A 24,547-nucleotide genomic window follows, 5' to 3' on the forward strand; every position below is an offset into this window, starting at 1 on the left:
TCATATTCTAGTAAATATAGAAATGTGTATATTTACTCTACTTGGATATAATACTGTATACGGCAAGAGGAATGTTTCATTTTTCCTATACAAGTGCATCCTTTGCAAATACTGCACTTGCAATAAAGGCACAGATGACTAGGATATTAGTCAAAAAAAATTAGAAGTAAAATATCAAAGCACTCAAACATTTTCAGTTTGAACAGTGTCTCTAACATTGTACATGCTTAGTATGTAGTTAGTATGCTGAGTTTTAAAACATGCTGAAACACTCAAAGCAAACTCTATTAATCCAGTTCAGACTTCTATATTGCTTGAATGAGAGGTTTATTTGGTTTTTGTTTTTTCACAATTTGGTACAAAATCTACAAAAAAAAGTAGAATCTATAAAGTTTTCACATTCATTAATTTCCTTTTCATTTAAAGTATATTTCACTTTCCTTGATCAGGACCATTTGATATCTTTTCTTGATTTATGAGTGATTGTCAACATCATAGTTCTAATGGATTTGTTGTTAAAACAGACAGGTGCTGTATAAAGTGGCTTTCTGGCTAATTTCTTGAAGTAAATCTTTCACAGCCATTTCCAGATCCACCAGCTGGTTGGCTTTGTCTTCCAGTGTCTTCTGGTTTTCATCGTAGGATTTTTCCAAATCTGTTGGCAAATGATTTTGTTAATATATTTTTTATAACGGGGTGTCAATAAAATTGGCAGTAAAATGTGTGCATACATTTAGACAGAAAAAGTTAATATTAGTTAATATTAAATTCCTTTAAAACACAATCACTATTAACAGCCTCAGAAACTTCTCTTAAAGGCTAAAAACTTTTTCTGCGTAAATAAATGATTATTAAAGTTTCTCAGTTTCCCTATACCTATTCCTGTTTACATAAAGTATTATTTAATTATAAATATATTTTATTTTAATGGAATAACCGTCAGCCTACACAAATATATTAACATTTGGAAAAATCTCTGTTGCTCCCATGTTTGAACAGAGCTTAAATCAGTACCTTTGAGAAGTTGGAGTTTTTCACTAGCTTGCAGCAGCAGCTTTTTGGCTTCCTGTTGAAGCATCTCAGCTCTTTTCTTAGCATCTGCTACACCCTGAGCCTTTTGAGTGATGAGCTCCTCCACAGTACCGTACTTATCCTTCAGCTCTGTATCCAGACCCTAGACACACACACAAAGAGGAAGCCATTGATATTCTATTGCTGCAAGAATACTACCAATCGTTTCCCTGTAATGCAGGTAAATTCTTCTTTTCCACATTAGCTTAGACTTTATATCACATGATGAAGTATACAAGCACCTTTTTAATCTGCTCTGCCATCTCACTTGCACTGTCTGCATCTCTTTCTGTCGTTTCAGCAGTGGTGGAAGTGTTGAGAGCTTTTTCCTTTAAAAGAGCCACATCCTTTTCCAGCTGAAGAAGCCTCTGGGTAGCATTACTCAGCTTGAACTCTGAATCCGCTGTCTCTGACTCTACCTGTAATTCAAAGGAGGAAATTAGTCCTAAGCTTCCGTACATATAAAGGTTAACGAGGCTGAGTAATCATTCTAAGATTTATTCATGTCTCACAGTAAACACTTTTATTTGACTGTAATGTGGATTCCAAATATGGATTCATATATAAGATCACATTTGACATGTAATGTGTTTATCTTTCTCATCAACAACCAAATATCCTTACTAATGTTAATAACTCATCTACTCCCACTCCCATCTGTCCCCTTAATGCTATCAGATTCGTTTCTTTCACTATTCAGGTGCCTATGTAAGTAGCAGCTTTTGCTGTTACGACATTGCACAATTTGATTTTCTAAGAGATTCGAGTTGTGGCAGCCAGCTGTAATGAGCCGTAATGTCGGTAATAAGGTTTAACACTTGCTTTTCACAATATACGATAATAAGATATAATTAATAATAGTAACTGCCAAAATCCCACTCCATATTTGCCATTGGTGCTTGCCACATTTTATTCATACATTTATACATCTATACAATTGAGGGTTTTGCTCAGGGGCTTAGCAGTGGCAGCTTGGTGGACCTGGGATTTGAACTTACAACCTTCTGATTGGTACTGGAATGCCTTAACCACTAAGCTACCACATCCCCAATCAAAAGCATTTGGTAGATGCCCTTATCCAGTGTGACTTACATTTGATATCTAAGCTTTTATAGAATAGCGCAACTGAAGTTTAAGGGTCCAGCAGTCGACACTTGGTGAACCTGGGATTTGAACTTCCAACCTTCTGATCAGTGGACCAATGCCTTAACCTTTAAGCTACCAAATACCACTACCAAGCTTCATAAAGACACAGTTTGGCAAAGTTGGAGGGGGAGATCTCAAAGTCCTTAACAGACCCCTGACCTCAACCCCACTGAACCACTTTGGCTAATAGTCTTTTGAAAGCCTTTCTTGAAGATTGGATGCTGTTACCGTGGCAAAGGGGAACAGCCTCTGGAATGGGATGTTGGACGTGCACATATGATTGTGATTGTTTCCGTCCATATACATTTAGTCATATCACATTCAGCAAAAATGTATCTTATAATTAGTCATTTCAAGCTTTCAAATATCTTCCAAACATCTGTGCAGATTCTATATAAATCTTCATGTGAGGTTTCAGCTTTATTCTTTTCACTGTATTTCTTTATAGGATGTTTGTTTGTCATAATGGTTATTTGGTTGCTGATAGATTTTATTTTGCATCTTCTTATTTGGCTTTATTTCTATCCCAAACCATATTTTCTTCAGTAGTGTTTACCTAGCAGTAAACTTACAGATACAAGCAGATCCTGTGTGCCCTTGATGTCGCTTGTGGCCTGCTTTATTGCCTCAGTCACAGCTGTCTGAGCTTTTTCTGCCTGGTCCAGAGCTTCCTGTACCAGTTCAGTGGTGCTCTTCACATCAGAAGCCTCTTTCCTGTTAAAGACAGAAGCTTTGTATTTACTAACATGTTACAAAATTAAAAATAGTAAAATGTTTCAGCAAATTGTACAGTATGTCTGTTTCTCATCTTTGTGTCTCTATGTTACAGCACGCAATATGCTTACAAAACACTAGATGGTGATAGAATATTGTACACTGGATTCGTGTTACATGTTAAACATGCATCTTTTGAAAGACTACGAGCAACGAAGTTCTGACCTGGCTTTGCGGGCCTGCTCCAGCAGGGACTCAGCTCTCTCAATATCAGCAGCACTCTGGCTGAGGATGTCTGCCACGTCCGACAGGCTGGACACACGCTCCCGAATATCTGCTGTTAGGTTCTGCAGCTGAGCTGGTGTGGTGGGCATCTGCATCTGCAACACCTCGTTAGCCACAGCCTCAATGCTCTCCAGATCTGCTCCTTCTTCTGCAGATATCATCAAAAACAACAAAGATGAGCGGAAATAAGATTAGGGACAATCATTTTACAACTAAGGGTCTGAGCTCAGTGGTGGACCTGGGTTTCAAACTCATGACCTTCTGGTCAGTCCAACATCTTAACCACTGAGCTATTACACCCCCATAAAGTGACAGAAAGAAGCAGACCACATAGAAATAGAGGTTTTAGACGTCACAAGCGTACGGGTGAGGAAGTCTCGAATCTGTTTGATGAGTCTGCGCAGCTCCTCGTTGCTGTCATCCACACGTTGCTTGGTCTTGTTCGTCTTGTGCAGCACCTCTTGAGCATTCAGCTTGGCCTCATCTGCTTTTACTTTTGCTTCAGACACCTTGAATATACAGCAAAAGGTCAGTTATAAGATTAAGTGAACTGCTTTTTTGTAAATGCTGTGAATGCTTTTAGAAATGACTAGTGCTTTAGTCACCATCTTGGAAAGCTTGTCCACCTCCTCCATGGCACTGGCAATATCCTGGTCAAAATCCTTGGCTTTTTGCCAGGCATTATGGGCCAATGTGGTGAGACCATTACATCCCTCGCCTCCGCACTTCCTGTTTCCTTCAGCATCCACACAACCCAGACCTCCACACGGAGAGTCAGCACAGGCCTCTGAGCCAGCACGGCTGCCACAAGTCTAGGAGCAAATCAGAATATGGTCAATCGCTATACAGGCTTCAAGTGTTCTCTTGTATTATTATTAATAACGTGGTTATGGTCATTTAATTATAATTCGTTAAATACACTTACAGGACACCTGATTATCCTAACTATGCTTACGGATCAGACATCCTTAACCTTGATCTCAGTTAATGCTCTGTTAAAGATTTTTACTAAAATATGACTAGAAAAATATATAGTATTAACCAGCTTTGTGTTTGAAGCTGTCTCTGAAATGTATTAAAGATTTATAGGAGTCATGGATGTCAGTGCTTTGTAACAATTACTAGGTTTTCTTCCAAAGTCTTCAGGACAGAGGTGCAACGTGCCCTGCCCTGTTATTGGAAAATAATCCACTTCTGGGCGTTCATTCAAACATCATGGCCCATCATGTGTTGTTCTTGATATATTCAAACATGCATAATACATGGACTTATTAAACTGTCTTTGCTTAATACAAAATGATATGCTCACCTTCTCGCTGAGTTCAGAAAGGTCCAGGGTCTCGAGCTGGCCAGCCAGATTGTCCAGTGCCTTCGTTTGCTCGTCATGTTTCCTCTGAAACTCTTCTTTAGTCTCATTCATCGTGGACTCTGTGTAATTACGCAGTAAGGCTGATTGCTCCAATGGGCCCTCTGGATCACTAATGGAGGCGTTCACACGAGCCTCTGCTGCTTCAGACTCCTGCATGTATTTCTTCACACTGTCTATTGCTCCTAAAAGGTTGGCCAATCCATACAACACACATTGAAAAATGCATTATAAAACATTTTAAGCAGTATCACTAAGAATCAAAATCTTTAAGAGATGCAGTGTTTCTCACCTCGAACATCTGAATTCTTCATGAACTCAACTTGGGCTTGCAGATCTTTGACAGTGCGCTGCAGTTTCTGAGCTTCTTCGCTGAGCGTTTCCACCTTTGTGTCTGTGCTGTTGTCAGAGATCTGGGAAAAGAGATCCTCTGTCTGATTCAACTTCTCGTTCATATCAGCCATCAAGGATCTAGATTTGAAAAAGTGTCAAAAATGTGTAAATATTACAATATTTCAATAGTAAATTCGAGTCATGAACCAGCACAAATGACTTGTTATTTTCATTTCAGACAGAATTTCATTAGCAGCCATTAGTGCAGTGTGGAAATGTATGGTTTCTAATATGAATCAATCCAACTGTCATTTATTTGGTGTAAAAATAGAATAAAAACTTTTATGTGTCTAATTGTGCAAATCAACCTCACAACTGGACTACTGAACACAAGACAGATGGACTGATACAAGCCTGTCAAAAGCATGTTAATAAAAAATACTAAAAACATTCAAAGGTTTTAAGACATTTTCAGATTTCAAAACATTTTCTATGGCTGAATTTCAAATATTTTTTAATGGGTGTATAAACAACAGTGGTGTACAGTAATGAATTACAAATACTCTCGCTACTTCAATTGAGTAGTTTTTCTTAGGAATTGTACTTTATTTAGTAGTTTAAAAACAGTGTACTTTTACTTTTACTTGAGTATATTTTCAGGGCTGTATCGCTACTTTTACTGCACTATTTTCCCTCAACCTGCAGTCGGTACTTTCTTTATTTTTTCCGGTGAACGGTGATTGGTTAATTAGAATAATCAGTCACCTGATTCCCGTCCAATCAAATTGCGCATAGAAAAATTGCATCAGACAGATTTCAAGACACCTGGTGCCGCTAATTTAGTTTAATCATGGAGGAGGATGGAGGAGCTGTGGTGGGTGCAACACCTCAAATACAGAACTTCTGAATCCTTGGCCAGACCTGAAGGAGTTTTATGCAGTGAAGGCACGAAGAAGGGCAATTGTGTCATTATGTCATGTCACCTTTGCCTGCTAAACCAGTTGAAATATCAGCATTCAAGTGCTCTTCCCCAAATTTTGATTGCTCTTTCAGTGCTAGCAGGCAAAAATTAAACTGTTGGAGAATATATATTATTTTTGCTGCAACATCCATAAAAGAGAATGATACTGTAAGCTATATTTTTAATTTGCAGGGTATAAGGTGGAATAACATTCATATAGCATACTTCTCACTACTCACTACTCTTGAGTACTTTTAAATGGGCTACTTTTTACTCGTACGTTGAGTAGTATTTAGGACGGGTACTTTTACTCTACTCACATTACATTTTTTGGGAAGTATTAGTACTTTTACTTGAGTATGATTTTTCAGTACTGTTTCCACCACTAATAAACAACTATATATTCCATACAACACCATTATATTAAACCCTAAGTAATGAGCAAATTCTGTGAGAGCCATTTGGGATTTGGCCTAACTTGAACAATAAATTACATGATAAAATTGTCTCCTAAAGCAACCAGAAAATGTTGGAAATAGTTAATAGTGGTAACAAGTGAACTGTATGGCTTCAGAAATATCTGACACCACATTCAACTCTTTAAATAAAACCCAATGTGGCTTGGACACCATTTGGGTTGCAACCTACGTAGCTTGCTCCAGCAGGCTCTGGATCTCAGTGAGCGGTTGAGTGGCGGGGTTCTGGGCCAGAAGCTGACGAATGGAATTGGCGCTCCTCTCCATGTTGTTGATGGTGTCTTGGTAGGGACCCGTGATGCCATTGGATTTAACAATGTTAACTTTCTGCACAAGTCGGTGTGTCTGGTTAGTGAGGTCTCCTATGATCACATCCCATTCAGCGAAGCACTGGTGGCAGCGTTCACAGTGTGGGAATTCACCAAAATATCCCCGAGCACAAGTGTCACAGCGGGGGCCCGACACACCCTCCACACACACACAATGACCAGTGGCTTTGTTACACTGCTGCTCAGCAATTCCTCTGGGGTCACAGTCACATGCTGAAAGCACACACAAATACTTAGACATAAAAAAAAAACATTGACAAACATCACACAAACTTAATACCATTTTGTTACACTTGTTTAAGGGTAAGCCTATATAATCACTTCACGACAAACATTTATAAAGTCTGCTTTGCCCATTTTGATGTCAAGATGATATAACATCAGCTATAAGTGACACACACTTATAGCTCAGTTTATGTCTGGTCAGCATTGATTAATTTACGTAACAGGGCCTTAAGTAAAGTGAATTTCAAATCTAATGTTCTAATAGATAATAAACAAAATGTAATAAGATTTTAATAAATACGTATGGCAGTTATGTATATTTTCTCTGTGTTAATGTAACCATTTTTGTCAAACATTATAACAATGACATTACTTGTAAAAATTTTCCCTTATCTAAATTTTCAAATAATTGTTGATTTAAACATTACATTCAATTATTTAAAGTCACTGAGCTACGAAGAAAATGTCACAGCCTAGGTGTTTCCAACAAAAAACTTTTTTTTTCTCCAGTTGTTAGAATAAGCCTTTATAAAACAAGTGCTTAGTTAGGTACCAAATTGCTTTATGACTGAAGTTAAGTGTTACATAGAATTTATTTGGCTGAGAGGAATCTCATGAGATTTACATATCACAGTTTGATATTTTTGGCATTTCATCTATACTGCTGTATAGTGATCTTGAGCTTTGTTTATTTTTTATAAGTACAAGTAAGAGCTTCTGGGTTCACAGACATACTTCATCATAGCTGATTGCATTAGACTGTGTCTACACTGGCAGTCACTTGTGAAGAGGCTGAAACGAGTTAGGAAGTGTTGTGGGAAGGACATGAATAAGGTAAATATTGGTGTGAAAGACTGTGCATTGTAACACATGAGCACAGTGGTCACAGGGTGTTGAAAGACAAAAGGGCCTAACTAACACACAAAAAAAGATGCTAGACACTAGGCAAACATACCACTAGGATTACTTTAAACTGGCGTCATTTGCACAGCCCCTCAACCCCCAACACACACAAAGACAGAATTCTCTGAACAGAAAGGTGTTTCTATTCACATCCCCCACACAGCTTCAATCCACCAGTCTTAATCTTCTTGAATAGCATTCCAACCTGAAGTGCTTCACACACATATATACATTCTCCCAGAAAGGACTTCATCACCTCAGGGCCCTAATTTGAACAAAAGGCTGTGTGGAAGTGGGGGCTTAGCACAGAGGTTAATCCTACTATTGTAGAAAAGGCCTCTGGCAATGCCGAGAGGCACAACTTGTTGAAATATTCAATGAATGTGACCCCTGGAGATGAAAAACTGTCTGCAACTTTTTGTGTGACATACCTTGAATATAAATATCAAGGTATGAATATTTAAATGACGGAAAACCCTTTTTTAAACACACAAATTACCTCACAATGTCATTACTGTCAGGTGTCTCTATCCGTTACAGGTCAGAAAATCACAAACTTCAGTTCACTACAAGCTATTGACTAGTTGCCTGAGACTAAAGAAATTCAACACAATTCTTAATTCAACACATATGTTTCCGTTTGCATGATAATACATTTATTACAACAGAATGGTGGAAAAAGACTTTTGGGTCACGATAAAACAAACACATATGGCTGACATTCCTCAAACAGATGAGTTTCTGTTGTGATTTATCTTCTAAAACCTCTGTAAGGTGAGTTTAAGGTCTCATGACTCTGTTACAGGCAAAGTCTCACTACTCTATTGCAATACATAGATGAATTTGATTTAGGAAACAAAGAATTCAATTTATTGAGAACATACTATCTATTAATTATCATCACTACAGTCACACGAAAAGCACACACAATATGATCCAATCAGGGAAAGTCCTCGTTCCTCTGCTGATAGGGATTGAGGCATTTTGAGGTTAAATCAACACACAGAGACACTCAGGAGGTAACTAGATCTTAGAGAAACATAGGGTAGGAGGGGGCTTCCTGCTATGCTGGGCTCACAAAACAACTGGAGACAGGAGGGGGAAAGGGGGAGAGTAGGGCTTCTTTGAGCAAACTGGAAGAAACCACAAACCCTGCCTCGCTAGAGCCCTGTTTCCTGTGATGAGCTACTCATTCTTGGCTGGAGAAAAAGAACAATAACCATACAATAAGACTACAAGTCTCTTCTCTGTTCTGGCACCAAGGTGGTGGAATGAACTTCCCCTAGAGGTCCGGACAGCTGAGTCACTGGCTATTTTTAAGCGGCTGAAGACCTACTTATTCAGGAAACACTTCAACTAGCACTTCTTTCATTATCTTTTGCATTTAAAAAAAAAAACTATATAACTTTGAACAAATGTTTTTAACTCATGGTATCTTAAGTATGTAACCTAGTGAACCAGCATTAATGTATTCAATGTTAGAGATTTAAGCACTTATGTACGTCGCTCTGGATAAGGGCGTCTGCAAAATGCTGTAAATGTAAATGTTAATGTAAATAGCCAAGGAAGAGGCAGGATCCCATACTGTGTAGAGTTGACTGAAATGTTTATGAATGTTTATGAACATTAACACTGGGGGCAGTTGTGTACGCAGATGTTCCAGAAACAGTGGAAATCATTTGGCTTACTTGACACGATCTTTGAAGCTACTTTAAATATAAAGTTAGCTTACACATATTCTAATAGCTATTCAAAGCATAATTAATGTGTGATCCATAGACTTATTCACCAAGCACTTCTTCATTCAGTATGTCCATCTGTTCTTCAATGGGTCATATTAGACAAGACTTCAAGTTTAAGATCTAGTCTAGTCTAGTCCACTCCACCACTTTCAGAGACAAAACTTGGTTACCCACCCATGGCCCCTGAAGGGAAAGCTGACTGGAACAAAGAGACTTTGTTGTAGAAGTGGAGAGGATATTTGGGGGCCCACAGCTCAGCATGGCAAAGCACATTTGAAGCTAATGCAGCTTGATACACTGCTATTAGTCTTTATACACTGATTTTAGATATTGCATAACCCTTGTATGTTGTTTAGGTCTGTGGGACGCATATTCATAAACATCAATAGTTTTTAAAAACTTTGCTTCCTTGTAAATTTGTTGATTTTTTTCCACTCATAACTTGATTAAATTTGATTTTCTTTTTTTTCTTTTTTCTTTTTTTTTTTTACATTTTATTAAAAAACAACAAAAAACGAGGAGCACTTTAATTAAAAAATGTGATGTAATAAAGGTAAAGGGAAAATATTAACCATATATGCTGTTTATATTGCTGTTTAAACATCTGTAGAGTATTTTAACATAAAATTTTTGATTGTGTTGAATTAAAAATCCAAAAATGCAGCGGGTCCACCAGACCCACGAACACTGTCTGAGTAACAAAAATACGAACAACATACAAGGGTTAATTTTTATAGCCTTATCTAAGTTTGAAGCAGAACTAGACAAATCAGCAGGTTTACACTTAGTGCAAATCAGTACAGTTTAACTGTAGGTGTAAAGAGTATAGTCAAAATATCATATTTTAAGTTATTGAAGACATTTTCATGATAGACTATATATGTATCATGTTTTAGGTTTTTTTAACAAAGTATTATCAAAAGTCACTTTTTTCTGAATGCAGTCAATGTTCTTAAAAGGACAGATTGTATGATAGCATCTCTTAGTATTAAATAAATCTAATTTTACCCTGTCTTTCTAGTGTCGTGAGAAAATTCCATACAAATGAAAATGATGGTTCTCTGCTTACCATGACATTTGACTTCAGGGTTACCCCAAAACAGCTCTCTGCACTCCCTGCATGTTCTTCCTCCAAATCCAGGCTTACACATACACTGGCCACTTATCTAGAATGAAGTTAAAAAAAAAAACATATTCTTTATACAAAATTATAAAACACTGACAAACCATGAGGACTTTTATGCTGAAATAATATACTACATAAATATGACCAGTTATAGCACATTGCATAGTGTCTACTCAAATCTAGTGGTTAGATACAGTATTATACGAAAGGGACATCACCTCATTGCAGGCTGAGCTGGAGGAGTGATTAGGGTCACAGTCACAGGCTTCACAGCCTCGACCGCTGGCCATGTTCCAAGTGTCTGGGGCACACAAATCACAGTTCTGTCCAACTACATTGGGCAGGCACTGGCACTGTCCGTTGTTCTGGTCACAGTGGCATTCACCGACAGAGGGGCAGTTTTCCTGCCTAGTGCCCAAATGGTTACACACACACCCTGAAGAGCAGCAAATAATTACTCACTGAGGGGATTAAATAAAAGCAATCTGTGTATGCAAAATATATCAAAATTAGATAAATGCAAAAATATCCTAGTGCTTACGTCTGCAGTCCTGAGTAAGAGCATCACCATAATAACCCAGCTTGCAGTAACTACAGCTCTGGCCCTCTGTGTGATACAGACATTTGAGGCAGGTGCCTGAGCGCGCGTCACATGATCCAGGGTCCATCATGTCAATGTTGTTACTGCACTGACAAGGACGACATTCTCCACCATCCTCATGAGGGTTTCCATAATATCCTGGTGCACACTCATCACACCTGGCACCTATATGTAGCAAATGAGAGACCGTACGATAATATTTACCGAATCACTTATAAACTGCAAAAAATGCTGTGCCAAAACATAAAGCTTTGGAAAGACCCAAGCACCAATGTGAGTTATAAGTCTTTTTTTATTAACTTGCTGTTGATTACCTTTATAGCCCTGGTTGCATACACAATACACTTGTTGTAAGTCATGGCTCTTATAACATGCCCCAGCAAACTGTCGGCTGCTCTCAGGGCCATCTGGACACATACAGGGACGGCAATGCTCTCCGGATCCCAGGACAGGGTCACCATAATAACCATGCAAACATCTGAAAAACAGGCAAGATTCATCAGCAGATTTATTTTACAAGATCAGCTTGATTTTGCATTAAGTATATTTTATAACGCATGTATACTAGATAAACCATGTAGAATTTACAGCTTGAACATTTGACTGCTAATTTTTTTCATGGTGGGCTCGATATGCTGGATGTATAAACTTTATTGATGGTAAATAAATGTAATAAACTTTGTGCTATTTTTCAATTAAGTAAAAATTGCACAGAATCACTACAAAAAGTGAGACTAACCTCTCACAGCTGTGTCCAGTGGTGTGATCTCTACAGTCTAAGCACTGTCCAGTTTGGGGGTCACACTGCTCCGCATGGCCGTTGCAAGTACAAGGCCGGCAGTTGGGAAAGCCCCAGTATCCTGGGAGACAACGATCACACTGACGCCCATAAGCTCCAGGAATACATTCACACTGACCGGTGGCCTCATGGCAGAATGAATGCACCGAACCCTGTGGATCGCACTCACATGCTGGAGAAAAGAAATAAATTTACCTCGTCAGCTATTGTTATTATTAGAGAAGAGAATAAAATTCTGTAGGCAAATAAAAACTGAAACTCACGTCTGCAGCCCTGTGGTCCGAAGAGGAAAGTAGACGGGGCACACTTGTCACAGTTTCTGCCCACAACGTTAGGCCGGCAATGGCACTGGCCACCATTCGAATCACACACTGTACTAAGAGAACCCTGAGGGTCACAAACGCAAGCTGTGGGGGTGAGAAAGAAAAAGATTTAATATTCCATTCATTCATTTATTTTCAGTAAATGCTTAATCCTGGTTGGGATGCAGTGAAGCTGATGTCAATCCCTAGGCACAGGCTGTGAGAAATCACCCTTGATCACAGGATACCATGCAACATGCTTGTTTAAATTAGGAAACAATTTAGAATGATTTAACGTAAGATAGGATTTTTCCAGTAAAAAAAAAAAACAGTAAAGTTTTTCACCATTACATTTGGGTAGAAGTTCATATAATTTTTTGCAAAGTCTGCATAAATTGTGACTATGATGTCAAGATTAAATAGAGGAATGCTGTACCACACTTTATCAAATACGAAATCTGAAATTATGACTATGGTTCCACTTGAGAGACCCTGTCTGTGTAACTTGATGAAAAGGTGCTTTCTTACTTGACATGTTATGCATACCACAATTTGTCATCTTGACAAGAGAAGAAAGACCATATCACAATGAGGAAGACTTAATAGCACTTGGCACATTCCTCAGGATAGGAGGGCATTTGAGAACAGAAGAAAGTTCTGTAGTGTCCATTCTCTTGTTTGTATTGCATGCTGGAGCATGTTGGAGTGATTTAGAAGTGCAATGCAGACCCGTTTAATGTGTAGGCATAACTAATCAAGCACATTACATTTACATTTACTTTTACAGCATTTAACAGATGCCCTTATCTCATTTTTATACAACTGAGCAATTGAGGGTTAAGGGCCTTGCTCAGGGGCCCAGCAATGGCAGCTTGGTGGACTTAGAAATCGAACTCACAACCTTCCGATTGACCTTAAGCACTAGGCTACCACATCCCTGTGCACAACACTACAGCACACAAGCCTATAAAATATCAGACAGCCCATTCTACAATGAGCACAAATGGGTCATAGATGAAGCTCTAGCTGTTAGAAACAATTTTACATCCCTACTCTACATTTAAAAGCAAATGTTTAGAAAAGACAGAGAACGCAGGGATGTTATTTCACTATAGTGCATACAATAAATATAGACTATTTATTCTTTAAACTATCGCTAAACTTAAATGGTCAGACCTATGCCCTTGCCAAACAATATGTAATTTACTATAAAACATGCTTTTCCAGTTGCACTTCCTCTTCCATACATCTATGTGATTAGTAGATAGCTTCAAGGTAAATTCAAACTTGTAATAACAGTAATGAATGCTGTTTCCTGACCAGAAGACTTTATTTGACAGCAAATACGATGTACACTGCTGGGAAAGTTGGCTGAGGAAGCAAGTAAAGCCCTGTAATCAGGCTTGAGGCACACACACAAGCTATGACATGCAAAGACAGCAGCAGCAACCAGGGATGAGTTAACAAGTAGAACAAATAAAGACAAATGACTGACATGCCCCACCAAAAAAACCTTGAGAAGGTGTTGAGAAGACGTGACCATATTCCTATGCTTGTCATTACCTTTAGCTCCCTCGTGCAGTAAAGCAGACACACTGAAGATGAAGTTTTTGCAGACGTCAGGCATGGGGGTCTTCACCACGGACCGGCTGTTCTCTAAGCAGCGGTAGCGCTGGAATGTGTCCCATGCACTGTTGGTCACCAGATCACCACCCTCTGATCCGGAACCAGAGAACATATCCAGATTCTTACAGTGTGGCATCAACACAAGCTGAAATACAAAATACAAAACAGATCAAACCTAAGAACCGGCTTACATTGAATGTGGTAATAAAGGTGATTTAGAGCCAATTTTTGATACCATATGTTACAAAAATTATAATAGACAATGGCTTATATAATGTAACGTGGGAATCATTTTATATTCAGGTTAAATATTTCAATTGCAAACATACTGAGTCAATGAGTGTGTATGGGGACTGGATGTCACTGCTGGTAGAGTAGCGAGGAAGACTCAGACGCACTGTGTAGTTAAACCCTTCCTCAAAACACACCGGCCTGGGTAACACCACATATCTGAGAAGACAATGTGATCCAACGAATTATATTTTACAAAATATAAAAATTTCACAGAATTGATTTAATTATTGGAATAAAAAAAGCACCTTAATATCTTTTAATTTAAAAGATGCACCAAAGAACAGGTAAAAAGACACAAATGGTCTGAACATGTGAGTCATAACTTCCCGGTCTGTTTTACATACGCACCTGGAGCCAGGATGAAGGGACACCATTTGGTTGTCATCATCTGGCATAGTGTTGGCACAGCGGCTATCAGCCGTGATGACATGAGGCCTGATGACAGTCATTAGTACTTCCTCCCACTGCTCTGGAAGCTACACAGGCAAAGACACAATGGTAGGAAGAATGAAAACTCATACAATATGACATAACCCAGAAATATAGTCAAGCTGGGCTAAAAATAACACACTGTCACTTTGTCTATGTGCTAAATATATAGTGAAAAACACTTTAGAACTTTATTCTACAAAAAAAAAAACAGTGCAGATGCATACTGGAACCAACCTGGGGTTCATATCGAATTAGAATGTCATATTCCATGGAAAAAGGGATGTTGTCAATGCTGAACTCCAGATAAGCTCCTTCTGGAACATTCACAAACCCAATGCCAGTCCAGGTTGGATTGCGGTCCTGAGGATATTGTCTCTGCACAACTGTAACACCCTGGAGGAAGAGCATGTACATTTTTTATATTTCCAGCATTTAGCAGACACCTTTATCCAGAGTGACTTACATTTTATCTCATTTTATATAACTGAACTGTTGAGGGTTAAGGGCCTTACTCAGGGGCCCAGCAGTGGTAGCTTGGCGAACCTTGGATTCGATCGCACAACCTTCCAAATCTTAACCCAACACCTTACCCACTAGGCTACCACACCCCAGAGTGATTTCTAGTACATGGCCCAGGAAACATTTAGAAACCACTTTAACAGCTATAAGGCAGGGTACTTACAGGTCCAAACTTAGCATCTTCTGCTTCATAAACGTAATGGTCCAGAGCAATGAAGTAAAACCCAGACTCCACCTGGTCACAGCGTCTGCCTGACATGTGCTCCCGACATTGACAATACCCTGTCTCTGGAGAACAACTGAGGAACACACAAAAATCACCATGACACTCTGCAGCCTTAAAAATCTGGAATCTGGTGCAACAATGAAGGAATATTACATACATGATGATTCAGAGGTAAATCTAAAAACTTGTAACTTCTTATTGCTAAAGGTGACCATTTGAAAAAATAAAGGAGCACTTGTAATTAATTCTGAATATGAAATAGCCATATAAATAAAAGTGGATGTACAATATTTTATTTGATGTGCTATATGTACTGCATACTTTAAATGGCTTTAAATAATTCGATTAGATTCAGCACGAGTAGTTATCATGTTCCTCTAATGGCAGGTTTTGGATCACATGCACAATCAATGTGAGTTCAACATAGATCTTGAAAGATAATCTTTGTATCCAATCAGCTAAGAGTTGCATGTCATACTCACTCATTATTGAGAGCACCTCCAGCGTCACAATCGCATGGCCTGCAGCCATCCATATCGTTGCTGAGCCCCCAGTGCTGAGGCTGTGAAAGGGAACAGCTAGTTAACACACGCTCTAAACAAGATGTTTGTCAGACCTCCCAAGATGAAAAGATAAGCATTCCACTGTGAGTTGGCCTGTGTTTGCCTTTAAATCTTTTAGTTGGGGTATAAACACTTAAAATGAAGGCCTAGAGATTATTTGGAAACTAAAGTTCACTGAATTTCAGACATAAAACAGTACTAAAATCATACCAGGTCCATGTCTAAATCAACCAGATCAACACAGGGAATGCGTGTTTAAAATAAAAGTCAACCTACCAAGCACTGGTCACAGTTTCTGCCCATAACTAAGCGCTTACAGTAGCAGTTCCCAGAAATCGTGTCACAAGGGCTTCCACCAGGGATTGTACCCAGAGGATTACATGTGCAAGCTAGAAAATGCAAAACAGACGACATTATTTCTAAATGATTACTATTCAAATGCAAATTATCTCCTTGACTGTAAAGCAATAAACTGAAATGTCTACACATGTACCTTTACATCCCAGAGGATCGTCACTGAGGTCATAATAGCCTTCTTTGCACTGGTCACATCGTTCGCCCTCCACGTTGTTCTTACAACGACATTGTCCCGCGATCAGTCCAAGAGAAACATCTGTCAGCGCATCACAGATGCCTCCGTTCAGGGATCCAATGGGATCACAGTCACAGTCTGCAGAGAGACATTTGACAACAATCAAATCATTAATGTTTTAGGGAAAAATCAATATACAACAAATTATTTTTCCAAACAACAAGAAGCCTCAAGCGAACATTAGGGTGTTATTTTACAACCTACAGTAAAAAAAAAAAGAAAAAAAGAAAAAAAAGAAAGCAATTTAGTCATGTGTGTGGTCTGAGAGATTAGCATAAGCGTCAGACATCACACAAAATTAAATGGGAAACTTCAGCTAAGTACTTAGTTCTGTGTTGACTAGCACCACTTCAAAGACCAGGTGTTTCCCTTCCCATGCTCTTTCCCATCAGAGAGAGACAGAGAGGTTCAAAGAACTAGCCAGACATACTTTTCAAAATAATCTAGCCCAGACAGAAACACTGAGAAACAGATGACGATAGAAAAGAAGAGACAAAATAATGAGTGAGCAAAGTGTGATAACAGGAAGAATAACGCACGGTTGCAGATGTTAGGGTGACGAACGTCCCTCTCAGGATGCTGGTAGAAGAAGGGCTTGCACTGCTCGCACTGATGGCCCATTGTGTTGTGCTGGCAGTCATCACACACTCCTCCACTGATGTTGCCTGACGCCTTGTACACAGCCATGTCAAAGTGACATGAGGTACTGTGGAGATTGCAGTTGCATTCTGTAGGGGAAATGAATTCAATATAGAATACTTTTCACAATACTTGTAAATGTTTTCTTTATCATTCGCATGCATTATGATATTTAGTTCATCTATAGGTCATGATGGATTTTATTAGTAGCTTGATTTATAACATTTTAATGTTCAGTAAGAGTGGAATTGAGAAAAATAGATGAAAATCAAGAATTTGTCAAACAACATTAACATCCAATCTTCTACTTGTTACTATAAGAAGAGATGCATTTGATTAATTTCATAGAATTTACTGACATTATCAGTGTACAAAAAAGATTTTCAAGCTGAGAAAGCTATACTGATTCACTGCATTGTATTTATGTAATTGTTCTAGTAAGTGTCTTACTTTTGCATGCATTGGTGTTTCGCCCCTCTGCAGGCCTCCAGGGCAGGTCATGGTAGAAGTCCTGACAGAGCTCACAGTTCAGCCCCATGGTGTTGTGGTTACACATACAGTGGCCGTGGACCTACAGGAAAAGTAACCCAACTGGTTACTTATAAAATTATATCCCAGTATGCTACTTGAATAAAAACATGTACCAGATTTTTCACCATTGCTCTGATTAATTACCAGTTTAACATAACAGAAAAAGACTTCAGTCAAGAGGAACTATGGCAAAGATGCAGCTACTCAGAATGAGCTGTAAAATCTCCCCATCCAGATGGCAGCAGAAAATGTTTATACTTGATGCATCTGGAATCCATTAACAAATGCCAGCTCTGGCAACAGTCTCACACACACACACACACACACACACACACACACACACACACACACACACACACACACACACACACACACACACACACACACACACACAGACAGCTTATGCAAGCTCACATTGGACTGTATCATTTGTAGAAAAGATGCTTGTGAGAGCAGTGAGATCCTGTCGTGTTATCATGATGAATCGGGATGGATTTCTTTTTAGGAATGATAACATTTCTGTCAGACAGAAAGAAAACTGTGTGGAAAGGAAACTAAACAGGATGCTCCTTTCATACGCATAAACACTCACTCAAACACAAACATCGGTGCACAGAAATCAGCATGAAGTAAAGTATATGTTTACCGGAGTGTGACTTTTCACCCTGAAAAAATTTCCCCATTAAAGTTATTCACATTGCATGTTTTGATTCTTATCTGATTCTTAAGGAACAGCTTTAAAACTTGCTAACACATTTTCTATAAACTTGTTTGTTTGATTCTCTTCAATGAAAAACTGACATAAACATATTGTCTTAGTTTTCAGTTGAGAAAATCTTGAAAAAATAATCAGTTTCTGCTGACTAAACGCCCTCCAGCATAAAAATACCCTTCCTAGAATGAGCTTTCCTTCAACCTTCAGAAAAACTCTATGTGCAATATCCTGTGCCTTGTATCACCGCAGCACTGTTAATGTCTCTAATCTGATAGTTCAGGTGTTGCTTACTGTGAAGAAATATTGAGGTGACATTTTTGGAAGGAGATTCCAGTCTCAGTGCTCTGCAACACCCAGAGCAAAGGTTTTCCAATTGACAAGATTCCCAAGACTTCAGGAAGAAGGGCTCTGTGCTGTTTATGTTTAAAATGACAAGCTAAATTTTTCTTACATTTTTCGTTGAAAACTGTGGAACGCACTTCCAGCACACTTACGATGTGTCACTGTGCTGAGTGTTTTTAAATCGCAGTTGAAAACTCATTTATTCATTTAAGCTTTTAACACGTAGCCTCTGATTCAACTGCTATTTTATGTTCATTGTGTTCTTATATTTTATTGTCTGTTGTTGTTTTACTGGAAAGCACCTTGTGCTCCTTTTGGTTGTTGTAAGGTGCTCTATAAATAAAATTTGATTGATTGATTGATTGATTGATTGATTGATTGATTGATTGATTGATTGATTGATTGATTGAAAACACTAATGATGTAGTAGTAGTCGTTTGTAGCTGCTATAATGTAAGGGATAACAGGAACTGCCTTGTTTTTTTTAGATGTTCAACAACAGAAACAGAACGGTAAACAGATCAAAAGTATGACATGATCGTTTTCCTATACCCACACGCCCTATAATGATTACAGCTACCCCTTCAAGTCCCTTTTGTGCACTAGGTACCTACCATTCCTTCCACCACCTCTCCAGCTGCATCGACAGGAGCACACTCAGAAGCGTGGCCATAGCAGAAACAGTTGCCCCTCACCACCATGTCATAAATGGCGTAGTAGTACTTCTCCTTGATCTCGATACGTGAGTCCAGCAGATTATCCCCCAGTGTGTGCAGCTTAGTAAACTTCACTCTCAGGTTAGTAATCTTCAGCATATCTAAAAACAGAGACAACATGCTACATGTGCAAAGGAGGTATATTTCTTATCTGTGTAGTGTATCCATATATTTGTCATTATTACACCTTCCCAAAAGCTGTAAATAAGGCTCTTACTTTGGATCCTTGGGCTGTAAGGATCTTCAATCCTGAAAGCTGGGTCCAATACTCGAAAGATGGCCTAGATGAATACACACAAATATTATGATGACTTAGGAACATTTCAGTACCAATTAAGTACACTGTTTTACTATGTATATAGCAAACACTATGGCTCACCTCTCCCTCTGTAGATGGTTCAATATCAGAATAGCGAGTGTCACAAATGACATCATCCACCTTCTTCATGGGGCCACGAGAGACCAAGGGAAAAGAGGACTCGCAGTCATAGGCAAAGTAACGATACACCTGCCATGTCTTTCCAAAGTCAGATGAGCGCTCGATCACCATGGCAGCTGGTCGGAAGGTCTGGATAAAAAGTACCATAAAAACATTTAAAACAAAAATTTTTGAATGTTCTGTTGGTAAATTATGAGAGAATTAATTCAATGCTCCTCTAAACGACATGTACAAGACATCCGCTAAAATGTAAGATACCTTATGTAATGACACATTCCAATGAGAAAAAATGCATCTAATACTGTAACACCTACGTTTTAACATGTAGGAAATAAACTCTTGCCAGTTTCTTTGTTTAGTTTTGCCAGGATCAGCAGTGCATTCCTGTTTCTTTATTTTGTAAATCATTCATTTTGGATTCTTTTGATCCTCATGTTAACAAAAACAGACAGCAGGAATAAAATCACTTTGAGAATCTAGACCTTTAGTGACCCTAGTGATAGCAATATGATAACAAGGAACTTGAGCAACTACAGGCCCTTTTTTTGGATCGTGGAATGATTTCCACCATAAATTTTAGATTCTATTAAGGAGTAATCAACTTTAGAATTTAGACATTTCCAGTGCCATGTTACTTGTTATCTTTTCTGTGATTTTATTAATGGTGAAGACATCACTGCAAATGCAAACCAACTTGTGAAGGAACTTCTTGTTCTGGAGCATTCCAGAAAATGTTTGTTCCTCAAAGGCTGTGGTGGTAGCTGAGGCTCACCATATGTACCATTTCATATCATGGGGCTTGAAATAGAGGAAGTATGTATAAAAAAACACCACTATAGCTCACCAAAAAACGGTATGTATTCCAAAAAATAAAGTTAAAAATGCACATAGAGATTTTATCTCATGTTAAGAATTTACTGGATTAAGGACATGGTTTAATAAATTTTATAAATAAATAAAAGTAATTGCTGAAGAGGAAGATTTATCAGCAACATTCCAGTCGTCTAAAGTCACAAGCATAGCTGGAGCTTCTCCAGACCTCCTACAGCTCTCACACTGATCTACCATCACCTCCCCCACAAGCCATGATTATGTGGATTCTCAATGCACACACACACTCACACATACATATACACACACACACACACACACAGACTCACACTCACACACATGCCGCACACGCACACACACACACACCTGTCATCACTAGACCATGTCCCTCAGACTATAATCACAATTACCTTGAAGGTCATGATGAGATGGGTGAAGTGGAACTCTGCTTCCAGGTTTAGTTGGATAGTCACATTCTCCATGCCTGAAAACAGAGATTTATAAAAAACAGAAAATTATAAAGAAAGAAACTGTTTAAAAATGGATAATGCTTCACATTAAATTTGTTCAAAGAAAGAAAATTCAAAGGAATAAAAAATAAAATACATGAGGAAAATATATAAAATTCTTTTTATATTACATTACAAAGCACAACTTTGGCTTAAGTATGAAACTTCAAGAAAGAATAAAAAGTCATGGTAACATCTGCAGCTTGTACATTATGGAAAAAGTCCATATACAGTCAGAGTACAGATCTACTGTAACAGCTGTGAACATCTGCTTGCATTGGAAATATGCCACATGGATCTTAGACGGATAGAGAATGTATCATTAAGCTGTATGTCTCTGTGTCTTTCTATGATTCGCAGGCCCATGTATCCAGCTGTGGTGTATAACTGTTTCCTCTGTCTCCCTTACATTAACCCACTATAAGCTCTCTTTTCCCCCCTTATATTCACAGGCCCCTCTGGTTGCAGTTGTGTCCCTTTCTTCCTTTTTCTCTGCATTTCACATTCCGTCTTTCCCATGAATCCACCCCTACCCCCCATGTAATCATTTTAGTAATGAAGTACTGGCAAATGAAATGTACCAAAGGGCACAGGAAATACAACCGCACAATACAGCACATTTAATTGGGAACTTCATTATTTTCTGAACATATGCTAGTCAATAGATTATATTCAACTGCTTTCCAACGCTTGTGGGATATAATTCCTATGGGGAAAAAAGCTGTCATTCCAGAGTTCACCATTTTAACTAGTCAGCTATTAGGTGCCTAATTTGAAGCTGTAACTCCCATCAATGGTATGATTACAGGGGGCTATCCTGGGAGGTGTTCCCTTTAACAAGACCTCTTTTGCAGTGTCGCTTTTTCCCATGAGAACGAAAGCCCTTTCCTTCTTACTTAAAAGCAAGAACTCTCTAATATTGGAAACTATAGCAGCCACCATTAAGGTAAAAAACTGGAATCATTTAATAAGAAATATAAAGACATATGAAATGAAGGAAAAGGTTTTGGTCAATAGCTGTGCTTTATAAACTCACCATTTTCTGACTGCCACCAAGTCTTAAGTCGGTTAGGAGCAAATGTGGTCACCACATTTTCGATTCTGTGGCTGGTTGTATGTCCGGTATCATTGTAGGTCTCCCTAGAATCGCACACAAAGCATTTCTTCTCTTCCTACAGTTGATGAGGGGGAAAAGGTTCAAAAATGTCAATGGCTTTTGCACACACACCACATTTAGTAAACCTTATGAGAGAAACAACTCTAAGGCCCTATTCATTGCTTTATCATGGATTGCCTACAATTCATCTAAACTCTTGCTGTCTCAGAGCCGGAAAATGAATGATTTAAGTCTATTCGCTCTGAATTGGAGACAACAGCAGTCTCAGATATTCAACTGTGACTGCAAGCATACTCACCCAGCTACTTCTACTACAACCGAATACCACAGTACTGATATGCACAACAGATAACCGTAGCAGTGTAGCAGATTATTTTCAGCATGAATTACAATTCTTGTAGGCTTTCCTGCTTTACTTCAACCTTATTTTAATTAAATGAGTTTCAATATTGTTGTTTGTTTTACTTTGTTGGAGGCTGTGGGGATAGAGTCTAGACATACCAGATTTTAAACTAGAGCCAAATTCTATAAAATGTTGACTTTCAGGCATCATAGGGTATGTCCCAAGAGCATCCACATGAAGTAATGACTAGTACAAACATGAAAGATTAAAGCCTATAAGAAGTTGCAAGTAAAGCACTTTCTTTGATCAAATCAGCTCTCTGATAGTCTCAAATCCAGAACAACTCCCTGAAGGAGATACAAAGCAATTCATCTTATGTCCTTAAAGAATTAACTACTAGATCATTTGTGTAGGGAAAATCCTAAAATGTACTACATGTATAACATATACTTGTTTTTTGAAGATTTAACGATCTTAAGAATTTATTATTAGAATGACGTGCAAATTAATCACCTTTTTATCTTTTTAGCCACATTATTTATATACAGAGGAGCAAGTGTGTAAAAAGAAAAAGATTTTCAGACTCATAAAGGCAAATACTCAACCTACCTGAAGGTGACTGACGATGCAGAAAGGTTCAGTTTTCTCCAGGCCACAGGTGGAGGTGGCTGAGAGCTGATGGGCTCTGCCGATTAGCAAGTCTCCCGTGGCGGGGTAACAGCTTCCCTCTGTGCACACATCCCCACGCTCAGGCAGCTGAGCTAACGACCGTGCCCCTAAACCTGTATCAATAAATTCCTCTCAAGTTATGTGGCAATATTGTATTATTTACAATTAAAACATAAACCAAAACTTTTTTAAATCTTAATAAGAATTGAATTCTGATCATAAAAGAATTTTAACATCAAACGAGAAAAAATACTATAGTACCATATACACATGGTTACACAGATTTAAGTACAATATACAAACAATGACATTTCTACACATGTATCTTTTCATCCCAGAGAATTGTACTATCAAATATGCTAAAGTTCCTAAATTTGCAATGATTCCATCATTATATGGATAGTGCTTTATTTATAAATAGGCTCACTGTCTCACTGTAAACAATAAAAAAAATATATAATTAATTTTAACTAAATGACCTAAATACATAGCATAAACATGGGGGGGGGGGACTAAAATTTATTAAATACAAATGCAACTTTTGTCTGTATTTCCCCCATGTCACAGAGTAAAAACATGAACTTTAAAAATTGTTTTTATTATATGTATTTATTTTGCACATATTATTATTAAACACAGCTTCTGCCAAAGCAGACAAAGCAATTATTTTTCTTATGTAGGATTAGAAGACAATAAGAACAAATGTTCAGACCTACAACTGGTTAAAGGATTTCAGTCTAAAAGAGTATGAAGTCGCCTTCTGAAAATTCTTTCTATTAACAACAGCCAGCAGCCGAACATCTGGAAACATGCATGTGTTCGCGTGAGTAAATGTATGAAAACATCCTGAAAAACATCTGTAAGTAAAACAAACCATTAAAGCATTAAATGTAAAGTTGAATAAACTTACACAAAAGGGCTGCGAGGTGTAATATCATGATTTTTGGTCTTGTTGAGTGCTTCCAGTCCTGCCTTCTGTGTTTCAGCTCCAGTCTAGTTCAGCTGAAGTTGGGCGAAAGTTTCCTTTCTCTCTCTCTCTCCCTGTCTCTCTCTCTCTCTCTCTCT

The 24,547-nt window shown here is 38.3% G+C and overlaps 1 protein-coding gene across 1 annotated transcript; it reads right to left on the minus strand.

Moving 5' to 3' along the window:
- Positions 1 to 310: 310 nt before the first annotated feature.
- On the minus strand, positions 311 to 24,547 carry lamb1a (laminin, beta 1a). Its single transcript, XM_027173217.2, has 33 exons — positions 24,393 to 24,547; positions 23,423 to 23,595; positions 22,390 to 22,525; positions 21,255 to 21,328; positions 19,954 to 20,142; positions 19,792 to 19,855; positions 19,473 to 19,675; positions 17,721 to 17,841; positions 17,171 to 17,359; positions 16,533 to 16,709; positions 16,316 to 16,428; positions 15,959 to 16,038; positions 15,414 to 15,549; positions 14,966 to 15,124; positions 14,648 to 14,775; positions 14,335 to 14,455; positions 13,943 to 14,150; positions 12,341 to 12,484; positions 12,018 to 12,249; positions 11,593 to 11,756; positions 11,219 to 11,443; positions 10,896 to 11,113; positions 10,621 to 10,717; positions 6,525 to 6,894; positions 4,875 to 5,053; positions 4,526 to 4,767; positions 3,822 to 4,028; positions 3,581 to 3,725; positions 3,157 to 3,364; positions 2,790 to 2,931; positions 1,314 to 1,490; positions 1,015 to 1,174; positions 311 to 655 (listed from the first exon to the last, which is right to left on the minus strand). Exons 1-33 carry the CDS (start codon positions 24,418 to 24,420, stop codon positions 516 to 518), a joined length of 5,349 nt encoding a protein of 1,782 aa, XP_027029018.2. The 5' UTR covers positions 24,421 to 24,547; the 3' UTR covers positions 311 to 515.

Source organism: Tachysurus fulvidraco, chromosome 10, assembly GCF_022655615.1.
Source record: "Tachysurus fulvidraco isolate hzauxx_2018 chromosome 10, HZAU_PFXX_2.0, whole genome shotgun sequence".
In the NCBI taxonomy this organism is placed as follows: Eukaryota; Metazoa; Chordata; class Actinopteri; order Siluriformes; family Bagridae; genus Tachysurus; species Tachysurus fulvidraco.